The 21296-nt window shown below is 53.8% G+C and overlaps 1 protein-coding gene across 2 annotated transcripts in view; it reads right to left on the reverse strand.

Annotated features, from left to right (window-relative positions):
• Window positions 1-354: 354 nt before the first annotated feature.
• Window positions 355-21296, reverse strand: part of USH1C (USH1 protein network component harmonin) — a 45662-nt gene continuing 24720 nt past the window's right edge. Inside the window, exons 16-26 of one of the 2 annotated variants that reach the window (XM_087855333.1) lie at window positions 17930-18082; window positions 16267-16383; window positions 15239-15721; window positions 12022-12141; window positions 10976-11026; window positions 8303-8344; window positions 7725-7778; window positions 7333-7432; window positions 4630-4736; window positions 3191-3246; window positions 355-858 (exon numbers count right to left, since the gene is read on the reverse strand). In XM_087855333.1, the coding sequence (XP_087711459.1) occupies window positions 846-858; window positions 3191-3246; window positions 4630-4736; window positions 7333-7432; window positions 7725-7778; window positions 8303-8344; window positions 10976-11026; window positions 12022-12141; window positions 15239-15721; window positions 16267-16383; window positions 17930-18082 (1296 nt within the window). In that variant the 3' untranslated portion in view covers window positions 355-845. The remainder of the gene's footprint in view (window positions 859-3190; window positions 3247-4629; window positions 4737-7332; window positions 7433-7724; window positions 7779-8302; window positions 8345-10975; window positions 11027-12021; window positions 12142-15238; window positions 15722-16266; window positions 16384-17929; window positions 18083-21296) is intronic. The other variant, XM_045796607.2, reaches the window with a different exon arrangement.

The following is a 21296-nucleotide window of genomic DNA, read 5'->3' on the forward strand; positions in this document are numbered from 1 at the left end:
GGAGAAGCAGCTGTGGTCATGCTGCCCCTGAGTGATTCTGGGGTATCCTGTGCTTAGAGGTAATCCTCTGGGGCTCCTGCCTTCAACTGTGCTTTCTGGAATTGAGCAAAGTCCCTATCGCATGGCTTCATTTCCTGCCATCTTTCTCTGAGAAGACACAAAGCCCAGCCCAGGCCATCTCCTGTGGCCCCAGCCCCCTGCCCCAAGCCAGCCATGGCCATTTCATCGTGTCTTTCATGTTGGACCCAGATCCTAGCACTGGGTCCTGTTTCCCACTTGATAAGGGCCAAGACTGCATGTTTTTTATTTGAGAGTCTTGAATCTGCTGCCCTAATCCACACGCACTCCCGGAAGCTGGAAATGAAAGCAGTTTATTTTGTTAATGGTTCGGAGGCAAGTTTGTGGCAGCAATTAGCAGGAGCGAGAGGAGAGGGAGGGGGAGAGAGTCCCAGGAATCAGGTCCTGTTAGAAATCAAGGGAGACTCTTGATTTCTTGAGAATTCCCTTGACTTCTTGAGAATTCCCTTGACTTCTTGAGATCTAGGGCTGGGAGAGACCAAATTCACAGAACTGGAAGAAAGAAATGAGAGTCTGGATCCCAGGGGCCCTCTTCAAAACTGCTGCTTCCTCCCTCCGTGGTGACCTTCAGAGGAGTGGCCTGTGGTGTTCCTCACGCAGCCCTACTTCAGGGCCAATGGGAGTCGAAATCCGGGGGTGTAGGCTGTAGGCTTTCAGGGTGCCTGCACGCTGGCCTCTCTCAAGGCTGGTTCCAGGCTTTGTGTTCAGGAGGGTGGGTCCAGGGCTCAGTGGCTTCTCGGGGCGAATCTGGTTTCTCCCTCTGGACTTTAGAAGAAGGTCCTGTGGGGAAGAGGAAACAGAGCAGGGGGGGTGCAGGCCTTGTGGGTACACACTCGCCCCAGGGAGCACCTTCCCTGGAGGCACCAGGTGGGTGCCAAGCAGCCACACAACACACAGGAGGCCAGGGCGAGCAGGAGAGATACGTGGGATAAGCTAGGAGGGGACCAGAAGGCAGGGGGGCTGGGGTCCCTCATGAAGAACACATGACAAGTAGCAGAAAACACAGGGCCATTGAGGCCATCCCAGGAGCCATGGCATAGCAGGCCAACTGTCTTGGGAGCGTGAGGCCCTAATGTTTTGAGAAACTTGTAACAGAAAAGTCAACAAGTCCAGGCTTGGGTCGGCCCCAGATACTGCCAGCTGTGGGCCTCAGGCCACACCAAACATGAGTCCATGGGTACCTGCCAGCTCTGTCCGTGAGCACAGCTCTGTCACAGAGTGGGAAACACAGCTCCAAACTGGGCTCCACAGTGTCCCCCAGAGGACACCGTTAAGGGAGCTGGAGCCGAGGGAGAGAGAAGGCACAGAGGACAGTTTGGTCCAAGCCGGGCTCAAGCCATGACAAGTCACAACAGGACATGAACAGCTCTGAGAGGCCAACCCTGGTTCTTTGGACCAGCCTGAATTGCCCTGGCTCTGCCCAAGCATCGGGGCCCGGTGGTGCAGGGGCTCCCAGGGGGTGGTGTTCCCAGGGAAGGGAGGCACATTTTGCTGAGGATACCTCTGGGGGGGAATCCAGGCTGTACTCCCTTGGGCTCACCCAGGCCATCATGCCTGGTTTGAGGCACTGTCTGTGCCCAGCAGAGAATGGGGCTCACTGTTCCCATCCTGCTCCTGTGGGTGCCGCAGGGGACCCCTGGCAGGTCTCAAGGGCCATTAGGATACCCGGGTCCCGAGCATGCTACAGACTAGGCTCTGCTTGCCTTCCCTGAGCAAGACAGTCTTTGAGTTGGACAAAATTCCAGGGTGGCTCATAGCAGGCCTGGATGGCACTTCAGGGATGGTGCCTTGTACAGCCCTCCAGACGCCAGTCCAAAGAACCCGCCAGCATGGGCAGCAGACGGCCACTGCACGCAGTGTGGACAGACAGGGACCTGCAGCCTGCCTGCCTATTCACCGTGGGGGGCTGCCGGGCTCCAGCTGCAGGAGGAGCCTGTGTCTGGGCACGGGAGCACGGTCTTCAAGGACCTTTCGGACCGGCTGGGGGCTTTCGGCTGCAGTGGAGGGAAGAGAAGAGCTACATACGCAGAGCAGAGCGGGAAACACAAAACAGGGCTTGGTTATTTCCAGGCAGAGCTCCATCAGACCTTTCCCTGCACTTGCCTCCTGCTCCGGGTCCTGCCTAGGCCCTGGGTCCAGAATTAGTTGCTATAAGACCTTGATTTCTCCGAGATGTGCACAGAACTCAGCCCGTGCTGGGCAGAGGAAGGAAAGCCAGCTCAGCCACGACAGGCAAGCAGGGGCTGAGGAATACATGGGCGGGTGGTAGGAAGGTGAAGAGGATGGAGACTAGACACCAGAGAGGCACAGAGAGAGAGAGAGAGGAGAGAAATGGACACACAGTAACAAAGACTAGCACGGACTCAGGCCAGGTATCAAGGAAGCAAGAAAAGGAGAGGTTAAGAGAGAAGGGGGAGAGCAGGAAGGAGAGAGGGGAAGATGGGAGAGAGAGATTGATGCAAAAGATGCAGGAGAGGGAGAGAGAGAAAGGAGAGACAGAGATGGAGAGAAGAAAGACACAATGAGGTAGACCCATATAGACACAGAGACAGGAACGAATCAGATACATGGAGAGACAGACATACAGGGCATCGTAGAGCAAGATGGAGATTGGCCCAAGCTCCCTGGAGATCCTGCGGGATGGGGCCAAATCCTGTGGTCCTGGCTGCTCAGGGACACAGCGCGAGGGAATGCGGTCATGTATCGGGAAGAACCACTAGACAGTAAAAGACATGGAAATCTTTAAACTAGCTGATGATGGTGTGGGAGATGAAGTCCTGAGTGGAAAATCAGAAATCCTGAGTCTGTCCCAACTTCACAGTTTTCTAGGTCTGGGACCTTGACTATCTCTGGGCCTGTTTTTCATATGTAAAGAAGAATCTGCACAAGACAGCCTTGGAGGCAGCTCTGACGATGCTGACACTGTGACACAGTGACTTAGTTCTAGGCTCTCTCTAGCCTGGGAGCTTTTTAGGATCGATGACTATTAGAAGATGTGTGCTCAGACCAGTCCTTCAGGCTGGATGAAGGCTGAGGGTGGACTGGGAGAAGGTGGCCAAGATTCTGGAGGAGGAGAAAGAGGAAGCAGAGGGCCAGGTGCTGAAACACTTACAGCTCATCGTCGTACTCCTTCGGGGGGCAGACGGCAACAACAAGGTCGATCCAGTCCTGTGGGAAGAAGCCCTGTGACTCTGGGGCACGCTCAGGGATTGGTGGTATGTCTTCCCTTGACATTCCATTCCCATTCCTGGGCACCATGGCTCAGGATCAGCTGGCTGGGGCCTTCTTCCCATGGTGGGGGTGGGCCCTGGAGGGGCTGGAGGTCCTTCTGATGGGGATGGGCCTCATTGTGCAGACCCATGGTCTGGGGAAGCTTTCAGTCTCTGGGGCTTCACACCATAGAGGCCAAGATTTACAGACCCTCGAAGGACACTAAGTTCCCAAATGTTGATCTGTGGACGGGCCAGGCAGCAACCTCAGAATCACCTGGGGGATTTCTTAAAACTCTAGACTCATAGACTTGGCCCCTGGAGATTTCGGGTAGGTCCTGGGAAACAGTACTTTTAACAAGATCCCGCGGTCACTCTGATGCACATCCAATCAGGGAACTTTAGGCTTAGCTTTCTGACCCTAACACTTAAATCCCCTCACTGGCATCATTGCCATCCTTGGCTTATCCATCATTGTCCACCCTTGGCTTGGGTGTATCCAATAAAAAGTATGTGATATATCACTGGGTCCCTCTACCATGCAGTAACTCCTAACATTGCACTGAAATCTCTCCGCAGGGCTCCTTCCATCCAATCTAGTTCTGCCCTCAAGAAACACAGAGAACACTCCTGCTCCCTCTACCCTAATGCAGCCCTTCAGATAATCAAAGACAGTTATCATGTTTGTTACCCGTGAGTCTTCTCTTCTCCACATCCCTTCATGTGGGTCCCAGGCCCATCTGGTCGGCTTGCTCGGCTCTGAACTTAATACCTCAGGCTCGGCTGCCTGCATACAGTTGCACAGGTTGTGCACTGCACAACACAAGAGGGCACCATCCACACCGTAATCTGTAGGAGGGCATCCCTTCGGATTGCACAGTGCACAGCCTGGAAGATTATGTGTGGTGGCCTTGACTTGATTATGTGTTGTGGCTGATGAGTACAGATCAGACTACCACCAGACCCTCCTCCATTTTGGGCACTCTACTTCTGTTAATGCTTTCCAGTAGCCCCAAGCATTTTTGATTCTTGATCAGTGTGCACTTAGAGAAGACCTGAAGTCTTTTATTTGCATGGGCTGCCATACCTGGTCTTCTGGAGTCTGTATTTGTGCCACTTGCTCTTTGGACTCAAGGTGGGAACTGACATTTATTTTTCTGAATCCCATCATGTCATATTGAGACCACTGGCTGGATGGGTTATGTGGATGTCACCCAAGAATGTCCTGGCCCCTGGATACCCACCCTGGGATGGGGCATCCTGACTGTAAGCTCTGGCCACAGAGGCCAGGGTTTAAGGCAGGCAGGAAGGGGAGGAAGGCAGGGAGGGGGTTTCCTCTTACCCCCTGACTCCAGGCCTTCTGCAGGGTGGCCTCAGCCTCAGCCAGCGTGTAGTCCGTCACGATCTTGCCATTGATCGCCATGACCTCATCCCCTTTCACAATGCCACCTACAAGATGAGGAGGACTGGTCAGCTGGGCCGTATGTGGCGTGTGCCTGGCCCAGGACTTGGCAAAGGCGGGGGACAGGAGGTCACTGTAGGGCTGCAGAAGGAGCCTGACTCCCAGCTTCTGATGGGCTCAGAAGGCACAAGGGGAAACAATCCACCAATTTACTCAAAGAGCGCTTCCTACGCAGCCTGCCCACACTCCCTCACCCCCGCTCAGTAGAATGTGGACACCACTGAGGAACCATTGTTACCCTAGCCTTTGTTATTACAGAGGGAGGCAGGCCTGCATTACCCACGAGGTTATCAGAAACACGAGCTAGTTCTGTGAGCTGTCCCTGTCTGTGCTCCAGCCCTGCCAGTCTGCGTCAGGCCCCCGACCAGGCCAAGCTCTTTGCTACCCCAGAGTCTTCACATGTTGTTCCACCTGGGACACTTGCTCCCCCTCTGTCTTCTCTGCTTCTAGGGCTGAGGTGAAACATCTCCTCTTCAGGGAGGACTGCTCTGACCTGCACGCAGTCCCGAGCAGGTCTTTCCTATTGTTCTCTCAAAGCATCCCAGTCTCTTCCTGCAGAGCGTTGTCACAATTTGTGGTTATATATCTATTTGTTGACTGATGGTCCCTCCCACCAGACTGTCAGCTCCGTGAGGTCAGGGGCTGTCTCTTTGGTTGACCACTATATCCACAGCACTTGACGTAATACCTAGCACAGAATAGGAACTCAATATATTTCTTGAATAAGTGAATGATGTTAAAGGTCTTCCTGGATAAAATGACCTGTAGTTTAATAAATTTGGGAAAAGCTGAGTTATAAGCTAAGCAGTTACTCACTGCAGAACTTGTCAGAGCCTTGAATATGCTAATTATGTATTATGGCTCTCCAAGAAGTGGGTAGATTGTGAATAGTTTCTCATACATCTTCAACTTCACAATCTTTAAAGAAATGTTTTTTAAGGACTTTTTTTTAGTTCTGGTGTCCACAGCACATTCTCTGGATTGTGTTGAAATAGATCACCCAGAAGTCTCGCAGGCAAGAAGGCTGTAGGAATATAGCATATGATACTGAGGATGGTGTGGCACATGTGCTCCTGGGGAAAATGTCGCCAGCTGCTGGTGTGTCCAAAGCAGCGTGGGGCCAGCCTGTAGACAGCAGTTTCCTCTGGCAAGTGGGCCTGGGGTGAGGTGACTTTCACTCTTTCCTGTTGTACAAATTCCAGATGGAGCCTCAGGAGCAATATGGCAGTGGTTGGGCTGGGGCTTTGTAAGGAGAGGAGGGTCCCGGAAAAGTCACCCATTTATTCCGGTCCTCTTTCCCTGCCAGATACAGCAGACAGCTGTCTTTCTCTCAATTGGCCCTGAAGTGAGGACAGAGGCAGAGGACGGTGTGGGCCGGGAGGGCAGCCTTGGGCCATGGCAGCTGCCTAGCTGAGTGGGGCCCCCTCCACAGCTGAAATGACAGCTCAAGGTGTGGCTGTGAGAGGCAGGCCTGAGCTCACCAAGGCCATGGTGGCCGAGCTGGACTCGCCTTTGTAACCCACAGAACCAGGTGACTTTCCTGTCACTCCGCCTCCTGCCTCAGGTGCTCACCCACCTGCCATTCTCCCGACCGCAGCCTAGCGCTGCCCAGGAAGGACCTGACCATGGGATTCCCGCTCAGGCCTGGAAGGGTGAGGGGCCCAAGGCTCCTCCTTCGAGGCCACTGACTCCTTCACGAAAGACCCAAAGCTACTGCAAAGGTTCCTGACTTTGGAAGAAGAAATTGGTAATGGTGAGTCTCGGACACTCTCGGGCAGGTGAGCGGGCTTAAGGCAAGAGTAGAGCAAAATGACCAAACTGCTTGGGGGCCAGTCCTGCTTCCACCACTGAGCAGCTGGTCCTTGAACAAGCATTTTACCTTTCTGTGCCTCAGTTTCCTAAGCTGTAAGATGAGAGGAATAACAGCACTACTTTTGGTGCTGTCATAAGGATTAAGTGAGTTAATGATACACGTGAACACTTTAGACACAGAGAGGTGCACGTACTTAGAATCACATCCGGCACATGGTCAGTTCTTGACAGATGTTGACCCTTATTAAGAGGACAGGGAAGGCTTGGATGCTTTCTCTCCTGCCTTTACATGTGCTGCGCCCTCTTCCTGGAAAGTTCTTTCCCACCATCATGAGGCTAATATTGACTTATCTTTTAAGGCTCAGCTCAGGTATGGTGCTTGTAGGGAGCCTTCCCGGGGGCCCCCTTTCCCTTGGTGGGTTGGGGCCCCTGAGGGTCCCACAGTTTTCCTCCATACCCCCAGTCCTCTTGTCAGCTCTTAGCAGACTGCGCTGTTCTGGCCCGAATCTGGCAATTCTGAGCATGTTTTCTCCACTAAATGGGGAGCCCCGGAGGGCAGGGTGGGGTCTGGTTGGCTGTATGCCCATAGTCCTGGCACCATCATATGCCCACGGGCAATGTGTGGGACTCAGTAGATGGACGGGTGGATCCAGATGGGGGAATTCTTGGGCAACAGTCGGTGCACTCCGAGTGGGCAGCCGTGTGCTTTCCTGGGACCCTGTACAATCACTGCACCATCCCCAAACTGGGGCATGGCTTGTCCCCACTCACCATGCCGCTCAGCAGCTCCCCCCTCGTACACAGCTGAGACGACCACCTTCCCGATCGGGGAGTCCACACCGCCTTCCAGGGCCAGATCTAAGGATCCCTCCTGTTTGGAGAAAAACAGGTCTTCGAGAGCCAAACTGTGGACACCTGGGTAACCAGGAGCCTCTTGACAGGGCTACAAAGATGGTTGGAGAATTCATGGGGCCAATGACAGTGCCATCAGGATGTGTGGTCCCACCACAGGAGGGGACATCCCTGAGGGAGAGAGGAAAGGGTGGGGATCTGAGGAGTCACCCAGGAGTCCTCTCCAGAGTCGGAGGAGCAGGGCACCAAGATGGGAGGGGGCTGGGGCAGAGAACAGTGGCGGCCCGCCTCGCCTCCACGTGCCCACGTACCTTCTTAATGCGCAGGAGCCGGACATCCTTCCCTATGATCTGCTCTGGGGTGAACTAGAGGGAACAGACAGTGGGGAGCTCTGAGTCTGACCAGAGGATGAGGCTGGGGGGTCTCACACAGTACATGGACAAGGGATCCTTCCCTGCCCCACACCCATCGGTCTTCACCTGGGGGTCCCAGGCCTCATGGAGGCCACATGGACACACACGGAGCTGCCCACAGAAATCCCAGATCCATTCTTCCCGAGACTATTGTGAGGGCGGGGCGAGGACATGCCCTATAAGCACCCAGCAAACCACAGAGCACGTGATTCATAGTCAGTGCTGAGCAAGTGTAACTGCTCCCATAATCCCACAGGGCCCCAACACACACGCCAGGCCTGTGGGTCACACTAGAATGCTGTTTGCAAGGAGCCTTCACAGGAAAGAGCAGATGGGGTTCCCTGGGGCTCCTCATGTGCCCCACCTCATCCCTGGGACCCCCAGGGCCCAGAATGCATCACGACGGAGCACACTGTAACGTCCCCCCCCCCCCAATTCCTGGGATTACTCCCTGGGGGAGGAGAGTTCTCTCTCACCATGGAGTAGGGGTCAAAGCCTTCCTCATATTTCCGGAAATCCTGCAAGCGAAGGGAGGGTGTTAGGGCCACAGAGTAGAGTTCCCTGAGGGTCACTGCGGGAAGCAAGCTTAGGGCAGAGGAAGAAGTTGTGAATGGGTCAGATGTAAGGGAGAGAGTCGGGGGCCAGATGTGGCCTGGATGGGGATGTAGGGAGGAGGCTGGAAGCCCCAGTAGCCTGAGCAGCCCTGCCCGGGGAGAAGCAGGAAGCTATGCAAGCATTTGAAGGAGCCCAGCCCTGGACCCTGCATTGTTGCTGCGGGGTGGGCGTCTGTGGCTTGGTGGGGCGCCCGCTGATGTCCAGGTGGTCTGAGCGGCCCGTGTCAGCCTTGCCGAAGCTGTCATCTACCCAAAGCCTCAGGTCCTTTAGGTCCTACCTGAGTTCCTCCAAGTGCTTATGTGAGGCCAGGTTCAGGTTCTGGGGGTGAAGGCCCACTTTTCTTCACCCCGTGCTCTGACCCCAAAGAAGGACACCACTACTCAAGAGACAGCTCTCCCTGGGGAATCCGGCCACAAGATGACTGGGGTGCAGGGCAGTGGGCAGTCCCAGAGGAGCAGGGGCATCTGTGCTTGCCCAGTGCCTAGCACTGTCCTTAATGCTTTCTAGAATGTAAGAGGCCTCCCAGACCCTTAGCCAGGAGAGGATGAAGGAGAAGACTTATCTCAGGGAATCTGGCTTGGCAAGGGCTGTGGAAACAATGTCCCCGAGATGTAGAAACAAAGTGGTAAGACGGAAGATGGGAGCATCCTGCCTTCCTAGGCATCCCCCACAGAGAGCGGGAGCCGGGTGTCCACAGACTCAGGGGCCAGGCATGCCAAGTCCTAGGCAGCAAAGCCTAGTCCCCATGGACAGGTGGGAGCAGAGGAGAGGCCCTGTGACAGGGGCACAGGTAGGCCCTGCTGGACTGAGTGGAACCATCCCCAGCACACAGTTCCCTGGGCCACACCAAGTGTCCCCACTGTCAGCATCAGGGGGAGGCCACTGCTTTCTCTATGCCCAGCATGCAGCAACCAAGCTCTGGGCACGAGATGGCAACCAGACCTCAGCAGGTGGCTCCCTGGGCATTAGTCTGCCCTCCCTCCTCATCCAGGCTTTGTCACCCAGGCTCAGCCCCACAGAGCCTGGGAGTTTGGAGGCTGGCCCCGCTCAGAGGCCACTCCCAGGTCAGTCTATGGGCATCAGGGCAGCAGACAGAGGAAGGGATGCAGCAAATCCATGGGCAGGAGAGGTCACTAGGCAGGATATGGAGTCAATGCTCTTTCACTGAGGGCCCTGACTACTTCTGGCTATTTCTTCTAGAAAACTGGACAGTGCTGGCTATGGGCTTCCCCTTCTCTCTCCCTGTGAGAATCCGCTCTCAGAATGGGCATGATGGCAAGGGTTTGTGTCTTGTGTGAATTTAGTTCGTAGACTTAAGCCACTACAGCTGGTCAGCTCTTGAAGAGGGAGCCCAACCCTTCATCCAACGGATGGAGAAACTGAGGCCCAGAAAGGTGACATTCATGCCCCTAAGGTCACCCAGCCAGTGGGTAGTGGAGCGAGAGTCTGACTTCCAGTCTGGGTCCTTGGGCTCCTCCCTTCCAGCCTCTCTCCCTTGGAGGGCTGTCTATGCCCTAAACAAAAGGCCTTTAATGTCTATCTCATGATAGACAGTGGGGATGGTGGAGCAGGGAGGAGCCCGACCGTGGAGCCTGACCTCTTGAATGCAAATCCAGGGCCTGACAGGAACTGTGACATCATGGGCACCTTTCTAACCTCTCTGCTTCAGTTTCTCATCTACTTACCTCCTAGGGTTGCTAAAAAGATTAAACGAGTTTATATACATAAAGTATTTAGACACGGTGCTTGGCCCAGTGTTAGCTGTCGCCTGTCAGTCCCCAGTCCTGGGCTGGGAGCAGCCTCCTTTGCAAACTCCCATGTATCCCTGTGAAGCTGACACCTCCCCGGCACTCTGCCTGTAGTCAAATCAGCCTGCGGTGTGATAGTGGGTTAGCAGTGGGGTTGGCGGCAAGATCTTTCTTTATCTGGGGGTCTCTTTCACCGGTGGTGAGACTGCCAGCCCAGTGGCTGGCTCTGTGAACGTAAGCCCCCAGGAGGTGCGAAAGTAAGGGGCTGCTTGCCTGATACCACTCATGGACCAGGAAGGACATCCATATCCTTGCATGCAGGAGTACCCCGGGCAGGTGGAGGACCTGGACCACCACTCCTCCCTGACTGGCTCAGGTTCAGGCAAAGCTGTGATCTGCCTCGAAGGGACAAGACAGGGGAAGAGGCAGGGAGACACCTTCTCTCCTAGGGCTGGAGCGAGGACCCATCTTGGCCTCTGCGACCGTCCGCGGCTTCCCTCTGTCCTCTCCTCTTTGGACAAACAGTGGCAAAAGAGCAGAGCCCCCAGGGATCCTGCTGCTTTCTCAGCTGGGGCATGGGGTCTAATAAAGCCAGGGTGCCCTCCTGCTATGAGACCCTTCCCCACTCCTGGCGGCAGGCAACAGGGTCACAGCTCTGGCCTGCGGCTCTGGCAGAGGGCCCTTGGGGCCGCCTCGGGGCCAACTGGTACTCCCAGAAAGAGAAGTCGGAGCAGGAGGGACGGGGTGGCGGAAAGGACTACAGACACACGACGGGTATCGCTTTACTTGTCTGAACGCTGTCTGATAAACCACCATCCTCTTCAACATCTCCTGCGGCTGCCAGAAACAAAAAAAAAAGTTCCATGCTGGACGTTACCAATAGGCCTCGTCTGCCCTCTGGTGCCAGACTCTGGGCCTGCCAGCCTGGGGCTGCCAACATCCCGCTCCAGGCAGACACAGTGCCGGCCCGGCGCCCCCAGACACGGCAGCTACCCGGCTCTAGTCAGGCAGACACCACCCTCTGTCACGGGCCAGGGAACGTCCCTCAGATGCACCGGCAGGTGATCCCAGGGGCATGAACTTTGCTCTTTGGGGAGCTGACAGGACAGCAAAAGCTCAAAATAAGTCTCTGAGCTGTCCTGCCCTGACATTTGGATAGGGTTTCCTTGAAAGGGGAAGAAAAATTCTGGCCTGACTCTCTTCCCACCATGGGTGCGAGGCCAGTCCGTGCCTGGCACCCCCCGGGGCATGGGGTTCCACGTGAGTCCCAGCTCCCACAGCCTTAGGCGACTGGGGATGGGCAGACCCTACTGCTCCCCCAGGACCACGCCTCACACTCCCAGTCCAGTGAGGAGTGAGGGGCGAGACGGAGAGAGTGAGTGGCTCCGCTCTGGACGGTACCCCATCTGAGGGTGTTTCGCGTCGTGCCTCGCCAGGCCTTAGGGGCCAAGGCCAGGGCCAGTGGAATCACTGGGCGTTTGGCAAGATGGCAATGTAGGTAAGGGCTTGAGCTCTCGGGTCTGACTCTGGAGTAAGTGGTAAGATCTGGCTCTGCCTTGGGTAACCGACTCAGCCCCTCTAAGCCTCAGTCTCCTGACACACGGTGGGCTCGAGAGCAGCCTGAGCTGTTATCATTCTTACTTCTAGAGGGATCTCCAGCCTGTTTGGGACCCACATGGATTCATCTTTTGGTCAACGAGAAGTCAAGAGCTAGCTCTTAATGTCAGGTGGTGTCCCACCTCACTCCCTCCAGAGGCAGCAGAAGCCAGAGGAGACAGACAGCCCTCGTCTGCTCCGCTGGAGATGCCCTGGAGGGGACCCGAGGGGCTTACCAGGACCTCAGATTTCACAGCTGGCCTGTAGATGAAGTTGGACTCCTGGTGGACCATGACGGGTTTGGAGATAGTAGACACGCCAGGGCCTCGTGGAGGCTGTGGGCTTGGGCAAAATGTCTACAAGGGTTAGCGTAAGAGAAGCCCACATGAGGGCGTGGCGGGAGTGGCCCAGGCCAACTACGACACACATGCACATCCACACCATGCACAGGCTAACTCCCTGGTTCAGTCGCCCTGTTGGAGGTGCCAGGGGTGTGATCTTCAGCAGAGAGACAAGAAGTCCATGGCCACGGTGTGTTTTGAGGCCACAGAAACTACTGGGTGGTTCTACGAAATCAGGAACTTGAGCCAGAGCTGAGTTCGGGGGACGCCCGCAGCCACTGCCACTCAGGGGACACACTTTCCAGGCTCTCTCTCTGCGGCCGTGGGGGCCATCTAGCCTCCTCTCTCCCTGCAGGCTATTCCTTCCGGCCACGGTTCCATTCCCCAGACTGCACACAAAGCATCTGCTGTCCCTGGTGGGAGGGCACCGAGGTGGGGGGGGGGACCCGTAAGAGCAGCATCCAGGAGAGCTGACACAACCTGTCTGCATTGCTCTAACACACTCCATCATTGTGGGCCACACAAATCGAATTGGATCACAACCCTGTCCAAATTCTTCTTGGGTCCCCACTGACTGCTGAGCTCTTTGGCTTGACCCGCAAGCCCCTTCATTAATTTCTTCACCTTCCCTTGAGACCCCATCCCTCACTCCTCACCTTCCTCACACTACCTAACGTCAGCCCCCAAGATGCCAGTCTTTCTGGCCTTGATTTCTGCACGTGCTCTTTTCTCCCACTACTTTACCTGCTCAGGTCTTAACTTGGGTGTCACTGCCTTCCAAAAGCCCTCTTTGAGCTTTTTCTCTCCACCCCAATTCATCACAGCACCTCTGTGCCCCCATGTTTCCCCAGAGAGTGCGGTAGTCTCCTGCTTATGTATCTCCTGTCCCCACTAGGCGGTTTGGGCAGGGACTAGGCTGCCCATTTTGTGGTGCTTCTCCGGTGCCAGGCATAGTGGCTAGCATCTAGCAGGTGCTCACTGAACGTGTTGAATGAATGAAGGACTTAGTACTATGGTGGGCACACAGGACGGTGCCTGGGGGTAGATACGGCCCTGAAAACCTTCTGGCGGGTCTGGTGTGGCAGGCATACAAGCCAAGCCAACACGAGTGTTTCCAGACCTGAGGCCTTCAGCTCAGGTCATGATCCCAGGGTCCTGGGATGGAGCCCGATGTTGGGTTCCCTGTTCAGAGGGGAGCCTGCTTCTCCCTCTGCCTCTGCCTCTCATCCTGACTTGTGTGCTCTCGCTCTGTCAAAAAAAAAAAAAAATCTTAAAAAAAATAAGTCTATAGAGTTTACCTCCAATCTTGTGTTTGCAGCTTCACCCACATTTTCTTGTATCCTGAGCTGTCACTGATCATGGTTAATGCCTATTGAGCACCTGCCCGCCATTCTCCTAAGGATTACTTTTGAATGAATTCATGGATTAACTCACGTGATCCTCACTACAGGCAGGTGCCATTAGCATTCCCATTTTACGAACGAGAAGCCCCAGGCTCAGACAGGTGAAGTCATGCAGACCCAAGTCGTCCAGCCAGCGGTAGAGCCAGGGTTCAAACCCCGGCGGTTCCTCCTCGCCACCTTTGTTCCCTGTACCTTCCATGCCCTTCCTCCCAGCCTCCATGTATTGTCATCCTTCTAAGCCCCAGCTCATCAGCCCTTTACTCTGCAGAGGCGCCTTCAACCTCCCGTTAGAATGAATCCTCCCCAGAGCACCTGGCCTGTGCCATTTTATAGCTGAATCGTGTCTGCTCAGCCTTCAGATGGCGAAGTCCAGGAAAGCACGGGAGCGCCAATTTCCTCGCTGTCCCCTGCAGCACTGCTCCACTGCTCCCCTACACAAGGCAAGGCTCAATCAATGCTTATTGAGTCAAACTTGTCAAGGAAAAGCTGCTGCCCACCTTGATAGGAGGGACTCACTCAAAGGATATGACCTCTGTGCCAGGCTAACTCAGCTCCCTGTAAACCCGCTCCTGGCTGCGCTCTGGGACAGACGACATCTCTCTGTCAGAGCTGCAAGGCTCGGGACCCATCAGAGGTCTAGAAGGAGTCCCCCGAGAGTCCCCTCCCAGACGCTGCAGACTTGTAGGCACCCGGGACTTTCTTTATTCCACCTTCCCCCAAGCTCTCCTGAATGCTCTGAAATGCTTACTCTGCTCTTCATGCTGGGCCCTGAATCCATGCAGGGAAGGTTAACGAGAACGACTGATCAGTACCACTGACTGCCCTCTCTCAAAGCTCCTACCCTTGGCTGGCATGAGCTCATTTAGCTCGGACTCAAGCCTGGCCCCGGGGCTACTGCAGCACAGGAATATTTGGTTGGTCCCCCCCCGGGATCAAAGCTCCAGATCTTCCTTGGGGATTGCCTCTTCCAAAATAGTCTTTGGATGAAGAACAATTAATAAGAAATATGTCTTTTTGAGAAAGATCACTGTTCAGCCTCCTGACATCCAAGAGAAAAAAAAAAACCTACTCTTTTTATAGTAAATTTGAAGATTTCTAGGAACTCTCTGTCTTCATTTTTTTCTGTATCTGGAAGTTGGCCGGAAAGTTCTGGGTATTATACTTCAAGCCAATGTAATTGGCAAACTCCATAGAAAATGGCACTGTAATGTCCTAACAGCACCGGACCGTGTTATCCCTGCATTTACAGAGCCTAATACCGCTCCACTGCTTCGCCTCCCCTCCTTCTCCCATTAACTTGGGGATTCGTTTCTCATATTCACCGTTTTCTGAGCTTGTATCAGAAAGTGACTGGCTGTGACACAGAGCTCTGGCTACTGAGTAACACAGCCTTGCAAGTACTATATAGAATGTTACCAGCCCGTACGAGCCAAGAGGAGCAAAGAGAAACCAACAGACATGGAGACAGAGCTGCTCACCGCAAGCATCATGGGCAGGTCACCATACAGGACAGCACTTCAAAACCAGTAGAAAGCAGGCACATGCAGGGTGACCACAACACGCGGATGGGGAGCTCATTTCCCGAAAATGGGTTGGAGTGATGTTTCTTCCAGGCCCCACTCGTGAGAGCAGTGGAGGATGGGGGAAACAGCAGCAGGCCTGCCCACGCTTTCTGCTTCCCAGCTCAGCATGCGGACCCGGGGCAGTACCTTTGGGGTGGGTGGGAAGCTCCGTTCAGGAACAGGGGAGTTAGTGGGCTTCCCACTGTGGTTCTTTGCCTCCCAGTCCTCTGCTGGATTTCCTGTGTCCCCAGCACGGAAGGGGTGGTTGCCCAGTGCCTCTTCCAGTGCCAAGGGTAGCGGGCGGGTAGGAGTCAGGTCTTGGGTGGGAATAGACGGTGGGGGAGGGATGGGAATGGGGGGTGGAGTGCGTTGCACCCAGGGTGAAGACGAGGCACACACGTGGCCTGATGACGGAAGGACAGGGGGTGCAGGGGCCTTGGGGGATGGGTTGGAGGGTGGAGGGTGGGGCATCACGGGTAAGGCGGAGGGAGCCTTGGGTGGGTAGTAGAACATGTCCAAGGGGATGTCATCCAGGTCAGTGGTGTGGAGGTGCAGCCCGCCTGCGAAGCGTCTCAGGGGTGGGACCAGGGGAGACACAGAAGGCGGGGGAGGCGGGGGCCCCCTGGTCATCTGGGGGGTTGCAAGGAGGTTCTGTAATTATCTGACTAGGGCTCCACTTCACAATACATCAAGTATAATGCTTTTCTGTTTCTTTTGCAGCTGGAGACCCACCACCCACAAACTAGAATCATGGGAGGTATCACTTCTCTGTCACCTGGGTGCTCAGGTCAGCCCACACCAAGTGGCTAGGAGGGAGTGCCCAAATGCGGGATAGTCCCAAGTTATGCCACATGTGGGTGATAAGTAAGGTGACCATACAGGTTATCATCCAACTGGAACAGACTTGATAGTGAGAGAGGTACTCTTAGCAATGATTCCAGGACAACACGCGTAACGGAGACCATCTCAGATGAGCTAGGACTTAGTGGTCACTCTGGAGATAAGCCCAGAAATACAGATCTGTCCCCCTCCCCAAGAGACAAAGGAAGAGTGGGCTGGTAGGGGCGGCCCTGGACACTGAGGCTTGCCGGTGGCCATCTTGCCTCCCGCTGTCCCCAGAGTGGGTCATTCTGAAGGCAGCAGGAGGGCCTCTGTGGAAAGAAGGGCTCTGTTACCTCTGAAATCTCATTATCAGCAGAGGAAATCTGCTCAAGGCGCGTCTGACAGAGCCTTTCCACCCAATACTGAATCTTTTCCGATTCCTCAAGGTCTTCCCGCTCTGTCTCGGACACCTAGGACCCAAGGACAGTGCAATAAGGAGAGGACAGAGGGCACACCGAGTCACACGTGGTGGCACACTCAAATCAGTAGCCGAGCAGCACTTCTGTAGCACGTGCTGCTGGGTGTGTCCACTCTCCGCGCGAAAACCCTGGCTTGTTCCGCCTTGGCCCCAGGAGAGGTGCAAATCAGGAGGGAGAGGGTGCTGGGGAGTCAGGTGGGCTAACAGCACTTGTAGGCCAGATCAGAGGAGGGGCTCGTGCTTTGTGCAGAACCAGCTGGGATGCGGCTCCCAGAGTCCCCGGGAACTCTTAGGCTCTTGTGATTCTCCAAGAATGGTCCTTTTTTAAGCTCCAAGCACGTTCCAAAAGTTTGACTTTACTCTTTCTCCCCTCTCCAGGCTGCCTTGTCCTCAGAAGTACAAGTTGGATTTTATTTTTAATTTTGTAGCTTATTCGTTCCTAATGCCAGACCTAATGCACTTCACATTTTCCAGGATTACTCTGGTTTTGTAATCTAATCAGCTTGGCATTCTGATTCATGGAAGCATTAAAGAGAAGCAGAATGAATAACGGCTCCAATAGCTAGGGAGTTCAGGTCACCCAGCTCACCTAGGAAATAGGAATTACTCATGCTGGAGGATTGCTTTCTTCATGTCCTGAAGAGGACAGCCTTAGATACATTTCCAGGTTGAAGAGGTCTAGCCTCGGATACGTCCTATGTTTTTGTTTTTTTAAAATTTTATTTATTTGAGAGAAAGAGTAAGAGAGAGAGTGTGAGCGAGCACGCACGAAGGGTGGCGAGGGGCAGAGGAAGAAGGAGACTCCCCACTGAGCAGGAGCCCAATGTGGGGCTCAATCCCAGGGCCCCAAGATCATGACCTGAGCCGAAGGCAGACGCTTAATCAACTGAGCCACCCGGGAGCCCCTGGATATATCCTATGTTGATGGAAGCAGCCTCAGACACCACATCTGCACAAAGGGGTTTTAGCCTCAGAACCATACTCTCAGAGCCAAGGCACGATGGGGAAATCTGGTCTTGCACTTATAACCTGGGTAGAGGGGCCAAACTGACTCGGACCTGATGATAGGTGGATGGAAAGCTAACTTCAGTTCTACAATCTAGGCAGAAGGGTTAGTTTTGGGGTTATACCCTAAGTAAGGAGAGAGACCTCATAGCCACACATAGGCTGGACAGGCCTAGCCATGGACTCATACTCTGGCGGGGCTTGGATGGAGGGGACAGACTCAAACCTCTAGCCTGGTGTGTGAAGGGCTAACCTAAGTGTGACAATCTGGGCAGAGAGGCTAGCCTCAGACCCATACCTGAGCAAGGAGTCTAGTCTCCGTTCCAAACATACACTGAAGCCAGAGGCTAGTTCTCCATGATCCTGGGCAGGTGGGATGATCCCACGTTCCAGAATGAGCAGAAGGGCAGGGCCTACTCCATCCTTGGACTCCACTTGGGGAAAACAACTCCAGCTGGTTCCCTGGGAGCTTGGTGGGGAACCACCAAACTGTGCCCGGGGTGACTCACCCGGCCTGCGAGTAGGACGCGTACCTCCTGGGCCAGCCGGTTGATCTTCAGTTGCTTTTCCTTTTCCAGCATTTCCTCTTTCTCTTTGTAAAGCTTTTGCTCAAACTCTAGTTCCTTCTTATTCTTTCTCAACTCCTGCAGGCTGTCATACTTGGCTTTCTTCTTATCCTTTCCTTTCTGAGCAGATGTGGCAGTGTTTACACGACAAGGATTACAAGGTCGTGTTGACGCTGGCACAGCACGGCAAACAGGGCATTCAGTCCACAACAAGGCCAGAAACCCACCCTGTGCCAAGCTCCTCCCCCAGCTCTGCCCCTCTGCACTGGGCACGGGACCTCGGGTTTAGGGCAGGCGAACTGCTGCTCCCCACTGTGGAGTGGGAGACACATGCCCCGTGTCAGCCAGAAGAACTGGCTTACTTCACTAGCTATGTGACCTTGGGTAAGTGCTTTAACCTCTCTGGGCCTGATTCACCTCATCTCCAAAACAGAAGAAAATACCTGCCTTATGGGCTTGCCATCACAGCCAATAAAATAACATCTGTAAAAGAGCTTTATAAACATGAAAGCACTGTATGAATAAAATACGTTGTATTTATGTCCTAGTATCTGGGCACATGCCTTCTCCATCATCTGGAAAGAAAGGTGTCTCATATTTAGGCAACAGAGATACATCCTGGGAGATTCTATGGAAAATCTGGGAGAGCTGGCGAGCCTTATTTGCAGAGATCCTCTGTCCCAAGCTGCAAGAGGTGGGAGCCAGCCTCAGACCCAGGAGCCCAGAGCCAGGGACATCAGAGTTTGCTCTGATGCTTAAGCTGCAGACCATTTAATCCTGTAGAGGCCCTCTAAACCAGGCCCCTGAACTGAGAATTAGCCAGAAACTAGCGGCCTAGGAGATGAGGGCGGGGGACGAGGATGGCCTAACTGCTTTATACTGACTGCCAGGGTTCAAGAGGATTTGGGATAGGAGACGCAAAGCCATCAGACTCCTTATTTTTCCTGGTGGAACCGGACCCATAAAACCTGCTTTCCTGGCTGCTTCTCCCATGGGATTGCAAGGAAGCCAAGGAGAAAGGAAGGACTGCCTGTGTGCTTAGGGATTTATGCTGATCATCTCGTATGTAGGTGTTATCCCCACTCTCTTGATGAAGGAGCCAGGGCTCAGAGAGGTGAAGGTCCTTGCCCAGCGTGAAACATCCAGTAAGTGGTGGTGCCAGGATCTGGACCTGAGTCTTCCAGGTCCTACCTGTTTGCTCCTGCGCCCAGGTGAGCTGGCAGCACCGGGGGGTGTGGCAGGAGGGAGCGTCAGCCCCATCACACACAGCACAGAGGACAGAGTTAGCACGCAGGAGAGGGGACAGCAGAGAGCGTCAGCATTCTGGAGTATTTCTGTGGGGAGGGGGAAATCTGCCTGTGCACTGAGCTCACCCCCACCCCCAACAAGCCTTCCTGGGGTCTTCTCTCGGAATTCCTGAATCATCCCAGAGCCTAAGGGCAGGAATGAGGAACTGAGTTTCTCAGCACTGGACATACAACTTTGTCCACAGCTGGAGAGGCTTGGGGGTGGCGTTATGGTCCTATGATTGAGTCATCCTGGCTCCCCTCCTAAAGACAACACCTACTTCCATGCGCAGGTAATATGCTTTGGAGATGGTCTCCCATCTTGGGGATAGAGGCCCACCCCCAGAGCAGTCTATGAACTACTTGAGAAATGATTCTCATTGTTGCAGAGTCCTCCTTGGTTCCTCGCCTACCATGTTCATTAGACTCTTGGCTCAGTTGATAGGTGAACCCTGCCATCATATTATAGATCAGACAATTCCCCCAAGAGGAGCTGAGAACATTCTGCCCAATGGCAGCTTGCTAGAATAAGGGCATGACTTCTCACAGGGACCACCATGATAGGAATGGTCATTCTGTTGGTTAAAAAAACAAACAAACAAACACCCCCTCCACCCCAAAAAACTATCAGTGCTAAGATTTTAGGGCCAGGGCTCCTGGATGGGGCAGGCAGATGTGACAGTTTCTGCTCCATTTCCAAGAAAGCAACACCTGTTTACTGATGCAGGAGGTTCTTGTCCACTGACCTCATACTAGTGCCCAGTACACCGGTTATTCAGTTGCGTGGGACCCCCCTCCCCCCCCATGGGACAGGGGGCTCCTGCACGTAGTGCTGGTTTGCGTGATCTAGCAGTCCTAGTGGAAGGCTTAGAACCATGTGCCCTTCAGGCACTGACGCAGACTTGATGGGGCCACAGGCCTGGGAACCCTGAGTGCCAGCGGGACTTACTGCCAATTTAGCAATAAAAGACATTGACTCTTTATCTTAAAAATATCTATAAAATAAGGGCAACTTTGTGCATGGACGATCATGGCTGTAGATAGTCACATGTATTACTTGGGGACTTGGTGTTCTAGATGCTGGGACACAAGGGGTGTCACATGCTCTAGAGAAAGTGATAATGGATTTCCAGAGCCAGCATGAGGGATGTGATTCTGTGGTCCTTTCGGCTGTCAGTTAAATTCATGGCAAATAATCCTTCCGGTCTGGGCGGAGAGGAAAGGCAGATGGGGTATGTGCTCTTGCTTCTACCTGGATGCAATCATTCTCTCTTTTGGAAATCAAATGAAAACAAAAATACCAGCTATTCAGTGATACTGAGCTAATGAATAGAGGAAAATGGGTCTCCTTTACCAACAGCAATTTCCAAGTGACGTGATTTCCTGTGGGAGGTGTGTGTGGGGAGGAGATGCTCATTCTCTTACATTTGGCTGGTTATTAGTACCTGGAAAAGATTTTACCTCTCCATCTTCTTTTAATTATTTTTTCTAGTAAAATCCTGTGTGTGTGTGCGTGTGTGTGCGCGTGTGTGTGTGTGTGTGCACGCATGCAATGTCCTCTCTAGGTGAGTTCTAATAGAGACAGTGCATAGAGAAGAATTAGAAATCTAACGTAATGAGACATCCTAAGTCACAGAGTCAGACTGTAGGATGAAAAAGACAGTCTCCTGAGACCGGGTCCTTTCTGAGACCATGGCAGTGTGGAAAGGAATCCCCCGTGGTGCTCTGTCCTAAGTTGATTCAATGTCATATAAACCATGATTTGTGTTCCTAGGTAAAGACGTCAACTTCTGTCAGCAATAATATTGCCGTCTATTATTTTAAAAGTATTGTGTTGGAGGAAGGGGGTAGATGTTTCTGGAACATCCGGTATCCCCATTTTACAGGCAAGGAAAAGCTACGTATCATCAAGGTCACCCAGGTGCCACTGCTTTGGTTTCCAGGGGAACTGACATCCCTTGAGAAAGACCCGGTCGAGTGATAACACCTAAATGAGTTCACCCAGATTTATGCTGATGCCTGATTTCCAAATGCCAAGTCATCTCAAA

Source organism: Ursus americanus, chromosome 24 (genome assembly GCF_024610735.1).
Source record: "Ursus americanus isolate L20-20 chromosome 24, mUrsAme1.1.p, whole genome shotgun sequence".
NCBI lineage: Eukaryota > Metazoa > Chordata > Mammalia > Carnivora > Ursidae > Ursus > Ursus americanus.